Here is a 15,800-nt window from a genome sequence, read left to right as displayed (position 1 = left end):
TGAAGACAAGGGAGTGCTGCCAGCACGTCATATGAGATGATCAATGATTACAAGTTGAGCACTTGGGACAGGAGAAGTAGAGAAACTAAAAACACATTAGAATTTATTCATGGGGATTTTTAAACTTAATTGTATGGGGCATGGGATTTTTTGGCTGCCAATACAAGTCATGAAACCACAAGCAAATTAATGAGTAATTATAGGAGGGACTGATTTCTTCAGGGTATTTTTGAGAAAGCCAGTAGTGATTATCAGAAGTCAGAAGTACTGAAACAGTCTGTAGCAGTTAGATATCAGTTATTTGTCTAGAAGAAAGTTGGATGGTTTTGTTTGTTACACGCAATCCTTCGAAGCTCTTCAGTGTTCCTTCAGTCTACTAAATCTCCTTTCAAACTCAACTTTAAGATAAAAGTTAGTTAGATGTAAGATTTCATTTTCGACATGAGGTACATTTTTTGGGAAATTTCTATCAGTCTGAATCCTACTCCTTTACCTAGTAGTGATGAAAAATGCGCCTTTTGACCTTGAAAATGTCGACCTATACACGAGTTTGACTTATACACAAGTAAATAAGGTCCCAGTTAGGCTTATTGACAATCAAGCCATTGTACTGGCCAGATATTTCTATTGTTTAGTGAACACTTTAGAGAGTGAAGATGAAACAGACGCAGAAAAAATCCAATGACTGGATCTTTGCCAGATGAATATCTGAGGAATGCCAAGAGGCTTTTTGATAGAATAGAGACTAATTCTACTCAGGATGCAGAACTGAAAGAAATGTAACACATGTATGTTAACCTCACCTTTCTGTTTTTTTTTTTTTCATCCAGTGTAAATGTCACAACATGGACAGTTGGATATGCCATTTCCTATTATGCAAATTTGCTATTTACAAGGTATAGGGTGGCTTATGGCATTGTGTCTCTGCAGGCTAAAGAGGTCCTACATTCTGGAGTGAAGGGAGATTTAACCTTAACTAACCGGTCAAAGATAAGCCCCACCACTGGCAAGTGGTGGTAAGCAATGTGAAGTAATTGTGTTTGCTTGTTTTACCTCCCAGAACATCAACCAATGTCCTTTTCTTATACCTCACATTACCAATCATGTTCCCCACAACACTGTTACCAATAAAATGTTTGTAATCGTGATAGAAATGAAAAGATTTGCTCAGTTGTCAAGTTTGTTTGTCTAGTATTGACCTTATGACTTCTGCAGGCAGCAGAGGCCTGACAAAATCAGTCTTTTGTGCATTAAAACCTGTTGCCTGTAAACAGTGCAATACTTGCATTGCTGATAACTTATCACTTTCATCTCATTTAAAGTTCTGCAATGCCACTAAGATAAGAAGTGTGGCTATCAGTCCAACCTTGATGACAGCACCTGGTCTAAAGAGAGCTTCATGTAGAGAGGATTAAGCACTGCTGGTAATAGGAAAATTTTAGTTAAGCGCCTTGAAGTTGCATTGGCTGGGAAGAGTAGTTGAATCATTTTTTCAATCAACAGTTTAAATCTCCCAGATTATATGATTTGAATTTTAAAGTTGGCGCACATTAAGGCATACTTGTTAGAGGGTCTGGATGGGGTTTAGTGTCAAGTGTTATTTGGCCGTTTTTTTTAATGTTTAGTGTTAAAATGGGTAGATGCTTTTGAGAGACATCGCAGTAGAATTCCAATCGGTATAGACCAAAGAAATCTAACGGACGCCAGGAAGCATATGATCAACTTTCTTGGTATTTCGCAAATGGCTACGTCGCTGGGTATGGGAAATTTCAAGCTGAAACTGTACCGGCTGGCCAGGAGTGCTCACGGGAAAACGAAGAATTTACATATCCTTACGCAACAACAGTGGGAGATGGAAGTGCCACTCCTTGTTTCTGACGAAACCCAAACTGAACTCAATAGTAAGTAGACAACTGATCTGTCGAATTCATAAAGTGCAGGAAAAAGTTTTGAACTAATGATAAATATAACCACAACATATGTATTAGAAAATTGGGGGTTACAAATTATCCTTATTCGATCTTAGAAAAGGATAATTACTTTGAAGGTTATAAGTATGAAATACTAAAGTAAAATTTCCTCTTTTTCATCTTTTTTAAGTACATGTGGTACAGAAAATAATTAATTGGTCAGACAAGAAAATGGTGCTTGTACCGGGTGTGAAGCAAACTCCTAAAGAACCTCTTGGTACTTCAACAAGTTCTTCAGAAGATAAAGATCCAAAAAATTGCCATCATAGACAATGAGCCTGGAGCATCAGATTCTGCGAGAAATAGAAGTAGGAAAAGAAGACAAGAATGTCTAGAAGATAAAGAACTAGTTCAAAATATTTTGCGAGACAATAAAGTTGTGAGAAATGTGCGTCAGAGGCATGAATTAGATGAGCTTCAAGCAGGTAAATTTTAATGAAATAGGTGGTTTTTGAATTTCTACTTTTACTTGTACTTTTACCTTTACTTATGTGTTTACTTTTATCTCGCTTAGACTTAGGGAAGCTTGCTGGAAGCTCAGCTCTTAATGAGGTGAAATTTACTAGTGGAGTCTGCAAGAAACCGTATTTTATCAGTACTAAGTCCAGCAGAACCACCCAAGGGAAGGTCAATTACTTCAAAATCAGTAAGTTTAAACAAATATTTTTAATTTACCAATATCATTACAGCAGATCACATGTTTCAGTACTCAGAATAAGAAAAAATAATAATTCCGAGTGTATTTAGGTGATAGTAACTCTGGTCTTTTGTATTCAGCTGATCTTCTAAAAGACTAATGAATGTTTATAATTAAGTTGAACTTCCCTTATCACTTTTTCAATAATCCCCATGGTGGAGAAATGTAAACCTAGGAATACACTGTTCACCTTTGCTAAAAATTTGTCCTTTGTAGCACATTTCAATAAGTGCCAAAGAAATTACGAGAAAGCACAGCGTTTAGTGAAAAACAACCACACCCTGGACAGCCTTTGGAAAAAAGGAAATTGTGAACGACTTTCTTCAGCATCAAGCAGCAATTCCATGTCACAAGATGAGCAGGAGGACTTTACTGGTGCTGATGCCATAGAAACAGGCTCTGACAAGTAAAAACCTTACTGAAGAATATATTGTTGTATAAAAGAACTTTTTTTTGGATGAAAATCTAGATTATTATAGAACTCATGCATAGACATGTCATTACCATGTACCAATAGATAATATTTGTTGTACACACAAAGATTGTTTAGCTTTTTCCTTAGATATCAAAACCAATGTCTTTGACCAGCATTTGTAGTACTGCTGATAGAGTCTTAATGCATAGTTTTTGTTGATATTTTGAACTTAATGAAATAAAGCAGTTTATGTTTTTCAAATTGATGTTTGCACGTGTGTTTCATGTGAAAATGTGGCTTAGGCACAGGAATGTGGTGCTTGTCGGTGATTTTAACTCGGACTATTTTCGTAGCTACAAGGGTGTTACATCATACGCCGGTAGAAGATTACAAGATATACTCCAGCAATTCAGCTATAGCGTAATGAACGATAGGAGCCAGCCAACAAGAGTTACAAGTGAGACAAAAACACTGATTGACTTGGTTATTACCAGCAAGCCGGAGATTATCAAAGGAACTATTAAAACAACTGAGTTGGGAATCTCAGATCATAAGCTGGTTCTTGCTACAATATGGTCCAAAATAAAAAGGCCGCCTCCAAAGATAGTCAGGGCCCGCACCTTCAAAAGATTTGATCAAGCTACTTTTGTGAAGGATATCGAGAGTGCCCCGTGGTCAGTATGTTCAGTGTTTAACGATCCAGACGATTGCTATTGGGCGTGGTTACGCATATTCAAAGATATCTGTCAGGTGCATGCGCCTTACAGGGAAGTTAAAATTAGGAGCGTCTCGGTACCTTGGATAACACTGCAAATACGGCACTTGATGAATAAACGTTTCAAAATGCTTAAAATGGCACAACGTCTGGGTGATCCAGACCTGTGGGCTGAGTATTCGGAGTTGCGGAATAGAGTGACACGGGAAGTGAGGCTTTCTAAGAGCAGATACTATTTGGAACTGTTCAATGAAGTGAAGGATTGTAAATCCTACTGGAGACTGGTAAAAAATGCGACAAACGGCAAATCGATTACCCCGATATTAGGGATCAGGAATGCGGATGGAAAAGTTGTCACCTCCGACCTGGACAAAGCGAACATACTTAATGAACATTTCTCAACTATAGGCGAAAAACTGGCCAACGAATTGCCGAATACCAACTCGACACAAAGTAACGTTCATGTATCTACCGTCGCGCCTTGTGTTATGAACATAAATTTATCGCAGGAGGTTATTGTTAGTTCGATGGCTAAGTTGAGAGCTGATAAAGCCTCTGGGCCCGACAGAGTTGCTCCAAAACTTTTAAAGTTTGCCGGTGACTCAATTATTCCATCTTTATTGTCTGTTTTTCAAATAAGCGCCACCTGCAACAGTGTACCGGCTACTTGGAAGGCTGCAAACATCTCAGCTCTCTATAAAAGTGACGATGAAACCGTTAAGCAAAATTACAGGCCTATCTCGCTATTAAGTGTACCAGGAAAACTGATGGAGTCTATGGTGGCGTCAACTATTACCACGCATGTCACTGAACAAGGACTTGGGAACTCTCACCAGTGGGCGTATAAAAAAGGTCATTCCACCGAGATGTTGTTAGTGAAAATAACGGATGACTGGAGACAAGCGATCGACAAGAAACATGTTGTAGGCGTGGTTTTTGTAGACTTTCGTAAGGCGTTTGACGCAATTCCCCACTCCATTCTGCTCCGAAAACTTCAAAGTCTTGGTGTAGCTGGGGACTTGTGGTGTTGGATAAGAGATTACCTCTCTGGAAGAACGCAAGTAACGACGATTAATGGGTGTCAATCTCAAGCTATGCCAGTTACTTTTGGTGTACCTCAAGGGTCGGTGCTGGGCCCTACCCTGTTTTCCATCTTCTGTAATGATCTGCCCAATATCACTGAGGGAATAGATGGTGACCCACAGCTTCACATGTACGCAGACGATACCACCGTCTATGTCTCAGCTCCGACCTATGATCTGGTGGCCTCCAAGTTGAATGAAGTACTAGCAAGGCTATATACATGGTGTTGCGAGAACTGTCTCACTCCACATCCCACCAAGACGGAATATATATTGCTTGGTGGACGCAGAAAATTTACTGGGCCAAAACAAGCTATTAAGATGGGTGATTATGTTGTCGGGGAGGTTGTTTCTGCAAGATGCCTAGGTGTTCAGATAGATAATGCTCTTAAATGGGATCATCATGTATCGGAATTAGCTAAGTCATATACGCAGAAGTTGAATTTACTTAAATCCTTGTATTTCCTTCCTATACAGGCAAGAATTGATTTCTATTTTAAGGTTATTCTGCCGTCTGTGACATATGGTATGTTAGTTTGGGGCTCTTGTGGTCGAGTATTTTTCTCAAGCTTAGAATCTATACATGTTAGAGCGGCGAAAATAATATTTAACTTGGATTGGTGTACTCCAAGCAAGGAGGTTCTTGCCACAGTAAAATGGAATACCTTAGAGATTATGTATGAGAAACGATTACTAATCTTAGCGCATCAGGCTTATTATAATCTTTTGCCACGTCCTATGAGCCGTCACTTTGAAAAGTATGTAAGTAGCTACGACTTCAGGAGGAAAATGACATTTAAGTTACCTAGACCTAAGACCGATATGGTCAAGAAATCATGCTCATACAAGTCAATTACTCGGTGGAACGCTCTGGAAAATCAAATGAGATCAATTCAAGACGTTGACGCTTTTAAAAAGTCACTCAAGTGTATTTTTAAGCCACGTATGTTATAATGATGTACTATGTAGAATTTTTATTGTTGAAAATATGTAGAAATCTTACATTAGTCTTCTTATAATTAGTTAGGAATTTAGTTTTATTGTCCGTACACAACCACATCAGCTTTTGCTGAATTTTTTATCGTGTTTAAATAAATGCTGTTGTTGTTGTTGTTGTATGTGTAAGAAGAAAATCATATTTTGCCAAAATATAATTGCATGGCAGTTAGCAAATAGTGGAACTACTAAAAACAATTGGCATTTGTATCATGATACCAAAAATCCATTACAAAGCTTAATATCTGGAGCATTCTCCATTGCTTGTAGTGTCCCAATGTTATATATGTTCTTCTTTGTTCCCCTTTTGAAATTCCTGATACTGGCTGATACTGTGAACACAATGAACAATGACCAGAAATGAATCTATATGTTGCGAAAACTATAATACATGTATGTGATAATTTCCTTATACAGTGATAGTGTTTACCTAAACGAAGATTTGGAAGAATCCGCAGACTTGTCTCAAAGCCATGATGAGACTGTCAGTTCATGTATTGAATCATGGGATGAAGAAACAAATTGTGCTTTTGATGAAGCTGGCTATGTTGACCAGAAAGATTCAACACAGGATCCGGAGGGTCATGTGATAAGCGATGCGAACGTAGATGATGACTTGACATGTTTTAACTTGTGAGTGTTTATGTAACTAGAAAGATGGAGGACAGATGGTCCATTTGTGTTTGATCTTGTAGTTTCTATTGGCTCCAACTCTAAGCTTGCAAGTTTTGTTGAGGTTGCTTACGTAATGGGGAAATGTTGTTGCACTATAATTTATGAGAATTGACAAATTGTTAGCATTGGTCTGTGTGTGGTCTTTGCGCATTTAGACGTTTGTGTACGTTTATTCTTCTAGGTGTGTGGAGAATGCCCATCCACTTGCTATTAAACTCAACCAACTTCTTGAGAAAGGAAAGATCCCGGAAGACTGTCTCTACTACAAATTTATTGACAACACTACATCTTTCGCTCTAGTTGATCCTAAGTCTGCTTCAGATTTCACATGGGACCGAGATGTGTGCGAGTTTTTTGACACTATCAAGTATCTCGGAGGTAGTTGGACACGAAATTTTGTGAGAGGGCCTGGTTTCTTTGGAACTGGGAGAGGGGGACTGAAAGAATTCAACACATTTTCTGATTTCAATCTTTGCGGTCCGTCAACAAATTCGTCAAAACGCTTTCAAGCTGGTTATACTACAGCCAGTGGGGTGATAAAACCGCATCTATTGTCCTTGTATTCCTTTGCCTTCAATCGACAAGCTGATTTGCCAGCGCTTGTTTCTACAGACAAGTTGAACGTTATACCATTGTCACAAGCTATTGATGGAACTGTATTAAAACCTGGCCTAGAATATGATTCACTTCAGAAAATGGTGGTTGGGCTAACAACTCAAATAGACCAAAATAATTTCAGCAGCAACTCCATTTCTGATCCTGAGGAAATAAAAAAAAAACCTCTTAACAAGCGCCGAAGTGGTCGTAGGTACATCACTGGACAACAGCTCATCAATTCCAGTTGGTGCGTACTATCACCCCAAATCAGTAACTGGTGAAGAAATCCTCAAATCTATACAAGACACAGCTAAGACCTTGCAAACTTGCCAAATGTGTTTGAAGCTCCAGGCATCTGTAAGTCAAATTGTATCAAATGACATGCCCTCTTGCTTTAGCAGCTGTGATGAGTGTCTTAAGCTCAAATTTGTTTGCTCAGCCTGTAAACAAAATGGCCAGGTCTCACACATTCCTTCCTTAAGGGCTTGTAACCGGTGTTTAGAAAAAGGACTAAAGTGTAACAGGTTTCTTGCTGCAACGGTAATTACCGATTGTGAAGAGTGTAACAAGAAGGCGTTGTCAAATCTACACTCTATGGCCGAAGATGGTACATTACCTATTGAACTTTCGCTTCTTGTCGCCCTGCCAGATGTGGTTCATCTTGGCAAGAGTAGAGCTCATCAATTCCAGTTGGTGCGTACTATCACCCCAAATCAGTAACTGGTGAAGAAATCCTCAAATCTATACAAGACACAGCTAAGACCTTGCAAACTTGCCAAATGTGTTTGAAGCTCCAGGCATCTGTAAGTCAAATTGTATCAAATGACATGCCCTCTTGCTTTAGCAGCTGTGATGAGTGTCTTAAGCTCAAATTTGTTTGCTCAGCCTGTAAACAAAATGGCCAGGTCTCACACATTCCTTCCTTAAGGGCTTGTAACCGGTGTTTAGAAAAAGGACTAAAGTGTAACAGGTTTCTTGCTGCAACGGTAATTACCGATTGTGAAGAGTGTAACAAGAAGGCGTTGTCAAATCTACACTCTATGGCCGAAGATGGTACATTACCTATTGAACTTTCGCTTCTTGTCGCCCTGCCAGATGTGGTTCATCTTGGCAAGAGTATGAAATGCAGCTGGGCCAACTGGTTCATTGATCTTGAGGGCGTGAAGAGTAGTCTAGTTCTAATTCGAACACTCCGCGATTCTGCTGGCCCTGATGTACGTAAGAAGTTACGAAAAATGCTGACCCTGGACTGCGTAAGGAATAAAGATCGGATGGCTGTAGAACCTATCGTGCGCCTTATTAGAACCTCGGTACTAGAGGTACTGAGAGGAATAAGTTTGGTCGTCGACACAATAGTTCCAGAAAAGTATCACTTTTGGAAATCCAATCAGAGTGGGATATGCAAAAGACCCATTGCGATTGAAAGTGGGGCTCAAGGAAAAGTGCTTGTGTTAGACTATGACTTCGAATCTCAAGAGGCTCGTCTCGTGGAATTACGTTTGCATCAGCCAGTTGATGTTCACGTTCCGAAAGAGACATTCAAGGATGCAAGGGACCTTTGTTTTACCAGTCGTATAGTTTTCGTTTCTGAAAGAGGATCTGGGGCAATCCATGTTATTGACTTGGAAGGCAAAGTACATTTAAAGCCGGAGGGCCTGAAATCGCGAGCAGAACTACTTTCACAGCTGAGTCGTTTTAGTTTATCACAGGATGGCACAGTGCCAATTCTTCGGAAGCGACTCATGACACATTTAAAAGCTTTAGCTGCACAAGTTAAGAACCCAGAAATCATCCAGCTTAACACGCCTTTAGTAAAACCAACGTCAATTTGTGTGGCGAGTACAGACATCCTTTTGTGTGCGGATGACGAGCACCAAAGGATTATTCAGTTGGAAGTAAGCTGCAATGGAGTTGCTGTCGTTGGTACTAGCATGCGAGAAACACATTATCCTGATGGCGTTTCCAGTATTGAATCTCTTTGTGTGTGGAGAGGGTCCGCATACTTGGCTGCATCTGGTAATGCAGGTGGGTTATACGATTGTGACCTGGCAAATTCAAACGTCAAACAGCTCCTGCAGAATTCATCCGATTCATGCAGTGAAATCAAGAGGCTGTGTCATTATGGCGACGTAATTGTGTTCACTGACATCGTAGATAGGAAAGTCAAGACCTTCGATCCGAAAACCTCAACTGTTAAAACATTGATGGGCACTGGAAAAGAAGGAACTAATGATGGAACTGGTGAAACCTGTACCTTTGCGCAAGACCCCGGAATATGCAGTTTCCAGAATACTATATTGGTGTCGGACGTAGCTGCTGGAACGGTAAAAATAGTTTCACCGCTTACTGGGACAGTGTCCTTTCTTCAAGCCCTTGGGAAGCTGTACAACAGTTTTGGAATTGGTGCTCATACCGTAGACGCAGTATCACTATCCCTTCAAGATGCTGTGAACAATGTTTCATCAGTGAACGAATATATTAAAAGCACAGTTGCTACAGTTAAACAGCACTACAACATGAAAGAAGCAGCAGCAACAAATGGTCCCCAAGGAACTGTGTCAAAGAAAACTCAAGTCTCGTTAGAACTCCTTGAACAAGGTATGGCATGACTGCAAAATAACTTGAAGAACATAAATGAGGATTATGTTGGTGACGTTGACCTCCGTACATTACTGACCACTATAGTTGAAAACCTTCATGCAGTCTCCCACTTCAAAAACGAGACTTTTACAGCTTTACAGTATGCTCGAGACTTTGGAACAATTGCAAAAGAATCATTAAAAAGAACAACAAAATGGAGTGCCAAATACTTTACACATGACAAATCGTTTTATCCAGTTCCAACATCTAGTATGGAGTTGGCAGATGTCGAAGTGATGAAGTCTCCAACAGCTGCAAGGATAGATCCTCTAATTGAAGTAGCGATGAAGGAGTTGGTGGATAAATTTCGTCCCATGAGGCAGAGAACAGTGCGCAGTGAAACCACAAAAGACAAAGCCGGAGCTCTCCCACCAGCAGTGTATTACACTCAACCTCCTCATACCAAAGTAATGTTCCACAACGACCCAACTGTTGAAGGAGAAGTAATGGAACAAATTACTCCGCATATCATAGATGACGATGAGGACTCGCACGCACCCAGTATCACGTTTGTGGACGATAGCACTATTGAAATAGTTGCTGTTGTTGAAGTGCCAGATCAAGAGGATGAATACGACACCGACTCAGGCACCGATGTGGATGATGACGATCATGACTCCTACCCCCACACAACAACACTCACCAGGTCCGGGCGCGCCATTCGCGCTCATTTTCGCCTTGACTTGTAGAGTTTGCACTATCGGGTCTGCGCATATACATTACCTTGTGATGAATCTGTGATCAAGAGTTAATTGCATAACAACCCGTAAATAGCGCCACCTTGGACCCTGGAAAGCAAACGATGAAGAGGTAGACCTAAAGAGACTTGGAGACAAACCGTAAAGAAGGAAAGGGGGAGTTTAGATTCAAGGCTTGCTTGCTGCTAATACATGTGCTAAGAAACAAGAGGATGGCTAGTGAGGATGCATCAGCCTTTTCCCGGTAGGTAAAAGGAGCATGATGATGATTAAATAAACAAATTGTTCAAATGAAAGTTTGTGAAAGTGTGATAACGACAGAGGAAAATTTTAATTGTTAAGCATAATGTACCCTTCTGCAGAGAAATAGTCTCCAATGATTTTCCATGATAGAGACATAAACAATGAACAACACAAAATTGCAATCAAAATGACACAGTATGTAAATCAATTGTAGCTGATTCCATATTGAATGCCCGCGTTTATCGTTATCAGTATCTGGCGCATTTTTTAGCCGTTTCTCGTTACATTTGTATCAATTTTAGTGTTTCAGAGAATTTTTTAGTGTTAGATGTTAAACAGCCCAAAATTTTAATGTTTGATGTTATAGAAGGTAAAATTTTAGTGTTTAGTGTTTTCGAGATACCCCTATCCAGACCCTCTTGTTACAATAATGATAGCCAAGCCCTCAACAAATTCTGTGCACCAGTAATGTGAGAAACATGCCTAGTTAATAAGATAAATATTGTTAAGGATATCGAACAAAGAACAGCCTTTTTTGTTGATTAGATCAATTGTCAATTACTTTAATTTGCATGCCTAGTTACGATCTTAGTTACAATGTTTATCTTTTCCCTATTGGTTTGTAATCGGATATTTTAGCGTCACCACGCGCATATAAAAGCTAAATTAGCGTCCCTATAAGCCAGAGTTTCGTAAGATTTCACCTTGAACAGCAATAACTTCGTCTTTCGTTCCAAACCTTTGGCACAAGCGGGACCGATATGCAAGTGATTTTGTTAGTTTTATTTCAATATGTTTAAGTTTAGTTTTTCGCCTTGGGCGATAGCGCACATATGTACTGTGTTGTACAACAGTACAACTAATTATCTTGAAATCGAAGGAGTATTTTGAAATAACTAGACACTCACAAAGTAACGCCCACATTTTAGTCTTTGGGCTGTTAATCAGCCGCAAATGGTCATTGTGTAGCCGATCTTTGAATCTCGAGTAGTTTTAATTTAGCCTTTTATGATTTGTTTATGTTAATTCACGTTCATTGTTGTTATTTTAATCGCGTTATCGACATAGGCACGTAAAGTGTTTATTCATGCTTTTGTTATAATATTATTGCAATTTCAGTTTACGATCGTGATCGTGACCATGATCTTAATAAACACCGTTGATAGTCATCTTGGTTTTCGTGGTTTCATTACGACCGGTAAAATAGTCCCCACATCAGCGACACTTAGAAAACACGCATAGCGACACCCCTCGAAGTTTCCTCTTTTGTCGCAAGCGTCACAGTAAAATATCGTAGCTTAATTCCGCCAAATGGTTTTGAATTCTATTTAAACTTCGTCTCGATCCTTTGGTACTTTGTTTCTTGGCAAAGGAACGATGAGTGTTTTTAGCGAACCGGTCCTCGGACGTATTAGGACACCATCAGAGTTGGACTTTGAGGCGACGCCTCAAATACCAAAGCCACCCAGGAGTGTGGTGGGCGTAGAACTTTCACGATTCGAATTCTCCAAAACAACTGGACGAAGAAGAGTAATGACCGAAAAGGGGTTTGGCTTATCAGCTGAAAACAAAACTTTTTAATCGGAACTCCGCCTTCAAAAAATTAAAACAACAGATGGATAAGATTAATGTGCTGCGCGATTTACCCGAGACAACAATAAAACAATTAGAAGAGAGATTCAAATTGGACAACTTGAAAGACAAATTCAATACCGCATTCGAGGAGCACGATGATCTAAGGGTGCGTTTCTTTAAAAATATCCAAATCCGGATTCTTGAATCCAAAAACGGATTTTGCGTTTCTTTAATAAAATCCAAAAATGGATTTTGAATCTATAGAATCCACACTCCGAGTGGATTCATTAGATCAAATCTAAATCCGGATTTTTAGGATTCATGATCTGTGCGTTTCTTTATTGCACGGATACAAAAAGCAGTACGTTTGGCAAGCGGTCGTCTTCTTAAAATCCGCCACATTCCCGCCATTTTGTTGTAAATATTAGCTGCTGCCGGCCATGGCGAATAAACAAGGTGAGTTTTTTGTGTAGTTTCACCGAAATTTTCCGTCCTGTACGTATTTTTATAAATTTTCCGGATGTTTGATGCGTCTTGGCATCTTTTATTTCTATCTACAGGACAATATTGGACGCACAGTTTATCTGCAGGTGAATATCCAGAATATCAGTGGAATGAAAGCCACGTTCAACCGGGCATTCAACCTTATCTTCCTCAGTTCATGTTTCCACCACCGCAGGCATCACAGTTCAGCCATGAAACAGTCAGATCAGTATCACCTCAGCCTGGTCCAAGTTTTTCTTCTTTGGAAACAGCTGCAGCCACGTTCAGTCAGTCGCGTGAAGGCACCGAAGGCGAATCGAGAGCTCTTGTACGCTGGTCTAGAGCTAATGTGCTGTTGTTAATTTCCTGCTATGTCGAACGCAGAGAACGATTTAAAGATATAAACAAAAAGAACAAGTCCCTGTGGGAAGAAATCAGCGAAGAATTAAAGAAGAACGGAGTGTTCTTTAATGCCAAGGCGTGTGAGACGAAATTGAAAAATCTGAAGAGAAGTTATGTTGCTTGTGTTGATCACAACAAAGTCAGCGGAAATGACCGAAAGAAATGCAACTTCTATGACGAACTTCACGAAATATTTTCGAAAGATGATGCCATCGCTCCAAAAACATTGTGCAGCAACATTGATGGTAAACAGAGCAAAGATGCAGTCAAGAGTGTTAAAAATTCCAGTTCCACATTGAGTTCCACAGGTAGTGACACAGAGGAGCCTGTGGTTACAAAAGCAAAGAAAAAGAAGTTACCAGAGCGGAAGAAAAGAGAAGACCTCGTTGGGCTCTTTAAGGAATTTACACAAGACAGGAAAGAGGAAGAAAAGGAAAAGATTAAAAAGTTTGAAAATATGCACAATGAACGCATGGCACTCATCGGCCGATTTTTGAATGTTTTTGAAAAATCATTGAACAAAGAGTAACCTTGATTCCATAATTTTTTATTGTGTTGCAGAACATGGGATTATTTGACCACAAACATGAACATAGATACAGTAAACCTGAGTTTGTTGTCAGTATTGAGTTATCTAAAAGTTTATTATATCATACATGTTAACAGTATTATTGCAAGTTGTATGTTTTTTTTATCACATACATAGAAGGAACTACAACAGCAACATTAGGTGAGAGGGCCTAACTAAACTGGTTTTGATATTATTTATATCCTTTACTTTTTTTAGCCTGATTCTCAGATGCTTCAGATCACTTGTGTCACGCACTTCCTCCTTTCTGTGCGTGACACAAGCAACCTGGACTGTCAGAGTATTAGGCTGTTACATTTGTGTTGAAAGTTTACATTTCAAGCAACACCATAAATGTTTCAGGTAGTATAAAGTGATCCATGTACATGGCTCTACTATTTTCTTATATACTTTTAAAAACAAATAAAATATTGATATTTATAGCAAAAAGACTATTATACAGTATAAACTTTATGAATGACATACACCACCTATGAAAGAAGTGTTCATGAAAACACCACAGTACAAAAGGTATCAATACATAAACCACTTATAAATGCTAGGTTTATGGGATCAGTCTCATTATCATGTTTCTCTTATCAACTGCTCCGACACCTGGTGGAAAGATGTCATCATCATTATCATCATCATCATTAGAGTCATCTAAAAAATCATCGATGTCATCTTCAATAATGCAAATGTTGTGTAAGATGCAAGAGGATACAATAATTTCCGGTATGTCCTCAATTTTGTCAACATCCATCATTGTTTTTAGCTTCCTAAACCTGTTCTTAAAAAGCCCTATGGACCTCTCAACCACCATTCTGGTGGAACTGTGGGCAGTATTGTAACGTCTTTGTTGAGCAGTCAAACGTCCGTTGTCTCGAAATGGGGTCAACAGCCACCTCTTCAAGGGATATGCTGCGTCTCCCAAAATGTGGGAGTTGCCAGGAAAATAATTGTCTGGGTTCACTTCAACTTCTCGGCAGATCGGAGAATTACGAAACACGCGAGCATCGTGTACTGAACCAGGGTAACCACAGAAAACATCGGTTATGAATAAATCCGAGTCACAAATGACTTGTAGTTGGACGGAAAAGAAACCTTTGTGATTTATGTATTGTTCATGATTGTTATGTGGTGCTTTGATTGGTATGTGGGTGCCATCAATAGCCCCCAAAACACCCGGAAAACCCTTTTTCTCTTCAAAGGCCTCCATCACCGCTTGGGCTTTTAGACCAGTTGGAAACTTGATAAACTCATCCATTAAGTTCCTCACTATTGCTTTGCAAACTCGTCTGTAGACTCTGTACGCAGTTGCCCTGCAAACATCAAATCGATCGGCAACAGAGCATAAACATTCTGGATTCCCAAGAATCCACAGCGTAATAAGGATTTGCTTTCTTAACTCGACCGGTGGTCTTCCTCTATCGCCGGTGTATTGAGGTAAGTCGCCGTGGACCGAAAGCAAATGTTCGAGAACTGTAACTGTATGCCGTGACATGCGGAAGTGACTTTGGAAGTCCTCCGGTATGTAACTAGGTATGGTTATTTCGTAAAAATTCTTCGTGCGAACGTGTTCTTTTCGGACGAGCTGTCCGGCCGCCAAAAGGAATAAAACTGCTTCGTCATCGGCTCCTAAAAGAACCTGTTGTTGTTCAAGGTCATCGGCAAGGACTTCTTCGAACAGTTCAAACATCAAACCAAAACTTTCCGCCATTTTGAAAACTCCCCCCAAAACACGCGAACTGCATGCTGGGGTCGTTACGGCTAATTGAAAAAAAAATCAATTTTCGGATTTTTCGTGTCTTTAAAAATAACGAATCCGCATGATCTCGGATTAAGAATCCAATCTTGGATTTTTTTAAAGAAACGCACCCTAATTCAGTCAGAAAAAGAAAAGGAAGATTCATATCGACGGTTCGATATTCGCGATTGGGAATTTATTGAGTGCAGAGTTAGACTTTGTGAACGTATGCAGTCACTTGAAAGATACCTCAGTCGGGCACAGTCAGTGAGATCTGTCAAATCTGATCACAGCATG

General features: G+C 39.7%; 2 protein-coding genes across 2 annotated transcripts; one reads left to right on the top strand and one right to left on the bottom strand.

Annotated features, from left to right (window-relative positions):
- Positions 1-12,743: 12,743 nt before the first annotated feature.
- On the top strand, positions 12,744-13,717 carry LOC131798699 (uncharacterized). Its single transcript, XM_059116375.2, has 2 exons — positions 12,744-12,759; positions 12,864-13,717. Exons 1-2 carry the CDS (start codon positions 12,744-12,746, stop codon positions 13,715-13,717), a joined length of 870 nt encoding a protein of 289 aa, XP_058972358.2.
- On the bottom strand, positions 13,690-15,054 carry LOC136282370 (putative nuclease HARBI1). Its single transcript, XM_066169920.1, has one exon. It carries the CDS (start codon positions 15,021-15,023, stop codon positions 14,322-14,324), a length of 702 nt encoding a protein of 233 aa, XP_066026017.1. The 5' UTR covers positions 15,024-15,054; the 3' UTR covers positions 13,690-14,321.
- Positions 15,055-15,800: the final 746 nt, after the last annotated feature.

The sequence above is a fragment of the Pocillopora verrucosa genome, chromosome 7, assembly GCF_036669915.1.
Source record: "Pocillopora verrucosa isolate sample1 chromosome 7, ASM3666991v2, whole genome shotgun sequence".
NCBI classification, from domain to species: domain Eukaryota; kingdom Metazoa; phylum Cnidaria; class Anthozoa; order Scleractinia; family Pocilloporidae; genus Pocillopora; species Pocillopora verrucosa.
Note: the sequence above shows the minus strand (reverse complement) of the source record. Positions and strands in the feature narration are given on the sequence as shown.